Consider the following 6,078-nt stretch of genomic DNA (forward strand, 5'->3'; position numbering starts at 1 on the left):
AAGTAGTGGACGAGCAGAGACCGATTTATCGGAAGCTGTGTCGAATCGCCAAATTAATTAGGGGTCCCGGTCACTCCCGCTTTTCGTATTGCATGATTACAATCACCAAAAGCGGGCATAGGTAAAAATACATCAATCGCATAGTGAGAAGTTGTTCAAATCTGCAAAAAATGGGGTGCAGAAAATGAACTTTGGAGGGTCAATATCCACGAGTATATCGAGCACAAATGTGAAAAATATTCGTTAACGTGGAAGTCCAATACATCTAAAAACACCCTTATAATGGGTTATCTCAAGTGGTAGTCCTCAAAATTTTCTTAATAATAATAAAAATAATTTTCGTAATTAATTAATTTTTTTTTTTTTGCATTGAACGCTTCACTGACAATCAGTGGCAAATAATCTATGAAATTTATTCGGACCTGAAGTAGAATTATCAATGCTTCCGTTTTGCATAAAAAGCAATCAATTACATATATTAAAAATATTACTATCACTTTTTGAAAGTGTCCAAAATTATCAAAAGAAAAAGGAACAATCATCGATTACCGGTGAATTTTGCACAAAATTTTTAGTATAAATACTTCGTGAGCCTGACCTATTGACAACAGTTTCAAAAATACGTTTGTGTACGCAGCATAATTATTTACATTTTCCTAATAAAACCAAGAAAATATTGAGAAATGTATAGTAAGTGAAGTGCGAAATTTATTGGTCAAATATCTTGTTTAAGAAAGTATTGAAATACGAATTAGCTGGTCATTTGGAGCCCAATAAAAACTGTAGATTATGCGATTCAGGCAGATCATGTCATGAAAAAAGAATCCTTTAATATCCGTGAAGCGTTAATTCCAAAAGAAGATACGTTCAAGGAAAATGTGATAATCAAAAAAACAAAATCTAAACCCCAGTGGAAGCAATACCTTAAATATCCATGTGTACTCAAAAATATGTGTTGGAGCCTTCGAAAATTAAAAACACTTCATTTTTATTTCTCTTTACAGCCCGTACCTTCTGCGCTTTAGCACTGGTAGTGCTTTGTGTCAATGCTTCAGCTGCCGTCAATATGAACAACATTTGCCTGCTGTTGAAGGAAAACGCGCTTGTGGCAAGTGGCGACTCTTGCTCATCATATTATAAGTGCTCCAACGGCGTTGCTTCTCAGAAAAACTGCTCGACTGGCCTTTATTTCGATAAGAATTCACAAGGTTGCGTTAGTAAGATTCCAAGCTATTGCACCACAGATGCTGCAGATCCATGCAATGGATATGCCGTTGGCTCTTTCGCTGCGGTAGCTGAAAGCTGTGCCGGCTATTACTACTGCTCGTCTTCAGGAGCAGAACGCAGCAACTGCCCCGACGATCTTATTTTCAACCCAGACAAACAATCGTGCGTCTATAAAAGCACCTATGACTGTGTGGATGGAACCAACAACAGTAGTAGTACCGGTGCCATCAATTTGTGTTCGTATGTGCAGAACGGCATCTACTTCGGCAATGCATGGGCATGTGCGGGCTGGCAAAAGTGCACTAGCAATACCGAATACACTACCGGGACCTGTACCAATGACTTGGTATTCGATCCGGCCAACGCGATATGTAATTATCAATCAGCCGTTTCATGCTCACAGGTATGTCTTTATTGCGAGGTAGTGTCAAGCCGACATCCTAATGCAAGAACTCATTTACTTGTAGGTAACTAAAGATCCCAGTTTAGATGTCACATCGGCTAGTAATGGTGGTGCATGTACAGAAACGGTAAAATGGCGACTTTAAATTGTTTACGTTTGTGTTTATCTAATTATTATTGCAGGGAGCAAAGGAAAATGCCACGGCTTGCAATCAATATTACTTATGCAATGGCAAGAACTGGATACTAACCTCATGCGATCAACACTTGTTCTACGACGTTACGAGTAAGGAGTGTGTGAATCGCATGAATGCTTACAACGACTGTGATCGTTGCGTTGGTACCACTACTAACACATTTGTAAACGCATTTGGAACCAATTGTACTGGCTACCTGTACTGCACTGATGGCGCAGAATCGAGTTCTGGCATATGTGTCAATGATATGTTCTTCGATGAGGCAGAGGGCTTGTGTGTATATAAAAATCCAGGATATGTCTTCTGTGCAGATTCGTCCTCAACGACTACAACCACAAGTAGTACGACAACCACAACAGATGCATCCACAACCTCAACTGCTGCAGCAACTACAGATGAAGCCACAACCACCACAACTAGTGCAACTACTACAACTTCTTCAGCAGATGACACCACAACCACCACAACTAGTGCAACTACTACAACTTCTTCAGCAGATGACACCACAACCACCACAACTAGTGCAACTACTACAACAGTCGCTGAATGACAATTTTAACGTCCGTCAATGAAAAGTTCGACCAGAGTTTCGAAAAATTAGAAATATATATACAATGATTGTATATATAAACACATATATATATACATTTACTGTATTCAACTTTAAAGACAATTTAAATAATTTTCATCAATCAAAGTAAATAAACTTTTAGCCACTGCATTCCGATGTGTCGCATATTTTACGCACGAATTGAACTCGCTTAAAACTAAAATAGTTGAAGTATGAACTCGCCTTTATTCTGTTTTTATCCACATTTTTGGTATCGGAAGAGTATTAAAGGTTAAAAATATAGAAGAAAATTCGAAAATAGGTTATGTGGACTGTGACGTTGATATTAGGACGAAATATATTAATAAAGAACTACATGTTCTTCTTCTTATATGGCTTTACTTTTGCAACCGTTTGTCGCTTGTGCCTCTCGTGCGAAGGTGCACCAGGTGCTCTATCCAAAAGCATACAGGCTCCACCGAACTTCACCGTTTTATTTGCATCCCGGAAACTTTCGCCTGCATGTCCAAATCGTTGAATATTTTCATCGTCCTTACGCATTGCACAGTTTTTCTCATTATAACGCTTGTATATAGGAATTGATAATCCACATTCTTCGATACGCATTGCCCTGCGGCGAAATGCTCTGTATTAAATTGCCTACCGAGAATGGCATATACCGAAAAACTTTGTTTATTATTATGAACTAAGTGCTTTAAAAAAAGAGGTTGTCTGTAAAGTCGGTTTACTGACGATAGTTTAACGTGATAACGTCATAAGAAAATACTGATTGAATGGTTGCATTTTTCAAAAGAAAATTTTAATTTTATTTGTTTGATAGATATTTTGTATGGATATAGAGAATGAGTTAACATTAACATAACATAATATACTTTAACATAACATAACATAACATAACATAACATAACATAACATAACATAATATAACATAACATAACATAACATAACATAACATAACATAACATAACATAACATAACATAACATAACATAACATAACATAACATAACATAACATAACATAACATAACATAACATAACATAACATAACATAACATAACATAACATAACATAACATAACATAACATAACATAACATAACATAACATAACATAACATAACATAACATAACATAACATAACATAACATAACATAACATAACATAACATAACATAACATAACATAACATAACATAACATAACATAACATAACATAACATAACATAACATAACATAACATAACATAACATAACATAACATAACATAACATAACATAACATAACATAACATAACATAACATAACATAACATAACATAACATAACATAACATAACATAACATAACATAACATAACATAACATAACATAACGTAACATAACATAACATAACATAACATAACATAACATAACATAACATAACATAACATAACATAACATAACATAACATAACATAACATAACATAACATAACATAACATAACATAACATAACATAACATAACATAACATAACATAACATAACATAACATAACATAACATAACATAACATAACATAACATAACATAACATAACATAACATAACATAACATAACATAACATGCTGTTCAAGCAAGGTAACGACGCATGAGCAAGATAACGACGCATTTTTTGGTGCGTGCAGCCGGCTACATAGAATTATAAGACGTTATCACGTCAAAAAATAATAATAACATTAAAACAACATGTATTACTAACAAACTTGGTTTTATTTTAAATTCTTCAAGAAAATCAAATTAATAATAATCAATAAGAAGGCATATGCAAATACAAATACGTGAATTTATATTATATATGTACATATCCGCATATACATACACATATACGCTCACTTAAGTAGGAGAGAGCAAGATGTCGAACGTTGCCGTTCGTTTGCTTTGTTTGCTTTGTCGTTCGTTCCGCGCTTTCGCTTGCAGTTTATTCAAGGTAACGGCAATGAGCTAGATAACGACACATTTTTTCGTGCGTGCAGCCTGTTAAATCGAATTATAAGACGTTATCACGTCAAAAAAAACAACAACTACATAATACAAATTGTTATTAGTCTACGTAGCGAGGAAAGGAAGTGCACCTCAATAAGTGGGATATTTTTTTAAAACGCCCAAGAATGTTGAACGGAAAGTTTTAAAGAACATTTTCAGTTAATATTACATAAAAATAATGACGCTTTTTCTCTTTCTTGATAATAAATATCTTCATCTTCTTTCACAGCATTACAACGCTCCTCCAAAGCGGTCGATCTTGAAATTCGTAGTTACGTATTCCCAAATCCTGGAGATCCTCGGTCTGCCTTTGGCCTTTACGCCCATTAGCTTTCCTGTCATGGCTTTCTTCACGGCATAGTCAGCAAGCATACGGGTAACATGACCTAGCCATCGGAGATGTACCGGATTCTATAGGTACCATCATCCATTCTTATTAGACCAGAAATCTGTCGTAAACTTTTTTTCCATGCTAGCATCAGCACAGCCAGTAATTTTAGGAGTCCGTATCTCACATCCATGCATTAAGATTGGTCGGATAAGGATCTTTTACATAGTTACTTGAACAAGTTAAAGTGGGCATAATACGTTTTGTTGGCGGCGTTGATGCGACCCCTGACTGCAGAAGTTGAATCACCGCTACATGCGAACATAACTCCCAAATACTTAAAATGTATAAGCTCCCACACAAAAATGTTGCACCTGCGTAGACCGCCTCGATTTCAACAAATATTTGGTTTTGCTCTCGTTTACAAACAGACCAACATCGTTTTATTAATTTTTAAAAGAGTTGCTTTTAATTTATTCATTTGTATTCCTCGAATTCCTCGAGAGAATAGCGATGGCATCCGCGTAAGCACATATTTGGGTTCCTTTAATTAACAAGGTACCACCTTTGTTGACTTCCTTTACGACGAAGTGCAGCATCAAATTAAATATGACAGGAAGGGGCATCACCTTGTTTTGCACCTGTGCGCTTCCCTTGGATGATCACTTTTGCTTTTGTATTGTATTTGTGAGCGTTGCGATAACGAGCCTTACTAGCTTAGCTGATACTCCAGGACTTAGCAGTACATGGTGAATCCTATCTCTTTTAACACTGTCGAAGGCTTGTTTAAAATCAACGAAAAGGCAATGTAGAGCTACGCTTGGCGTAAGATGCTCCAGTCGTCAAATTTCGATCTTTGCGTCGCTTGTGTGGCCATTGGTAACTTCAATAGCTGCTGGAACATAATTAATAATTCGGTAAACTATTTTTGTTATCTGGCAACTCTCTACATACATATACTCTCATAATATTTCCGCGAATTTTTAATCTTTGAATGCAATTTTTAATTAAATCTTTCGATACGCGAATATTGTATTTGACTTGGCCGATTATCTATTTCAGCAAAATAAAAATATTTACTGTTATTGCTCTCAGATGAAATTGCGTTGTCATATCATTTTGGCCAATATTTCAACGAAAAAATACTCTGCCGCTTTGATAAATAAACAAGAAAAAAAATTAATTAGCTATTAAAATCTGTAACTTTATCTAATCGTGGATTCAGGGAGGTAACATTTAAATCGAAATCACCATAAAAATATAAAAGCGCGCCGGCGTGTTAATGTTAATCAGTAAAGCCGAAGACGTAAGAAAACTATTAACTCTTAAGGACTAAAGCGGAAA

General features: G+C 35.4%; 1 protein-coding gene across 1 annotated transcript; it reads left to right on the forward strand.

Annotated features, from left to right (window-relative positions):
- Positions 1-683: 683 nt before the first annotated feature.
- On the forward strand, positions 684-2,376 carry LOC129242220 (peritrophin-48-like). The gene is made up of 4 exons (XM_054878774.1): positions 684-690; positions 1,005-1,630; positions 1,695-1,757; positions 1,813-2,376. The coding sequence occupies exons 1-4, from the start codon at positions 684-686 to the stop codon at positions 2,374-2,376; spliced, it is 1,260 nt and encodes a 419-aa protein (XP_054734749.1).
- Positions 2,377-6,078: the final 3,702 nt, after the last annotated feature.

Source organism: Anastrepha obliqua, chromosome 3, assembly GCF_027943255.1.
Source record: "Anastrepha obliqua isolate idAnaObli1 chromosome 3, idAnaObli1_1.0, whole genome shotgun sequence".
Taxonomy (NCBI): Eukaryota; Metazoa; Arthropoda; class Insecta; order Diptera; family Tephritidae; genus Anastrepha; species Anastrepha obliqua.

Coding starts and splice junctions, on each gene's coding strand:
- LOC129242220 (XM_054878774.1), top strand. Junction 1,631..1,694: donor CAGCCGTTTCATGCTCACAG/GTATGTCTTTAT, acceptor ATTTACTTGTAG/GTAACTAAAGATCCCAGTTT. Junction 1,758..1,812: donor GTGGTGCATGTACAGAAACG/GTAAAATGGCGA, acceptor TTATTATTGCAG/GGAGCAAAGGAAAATGCCAC.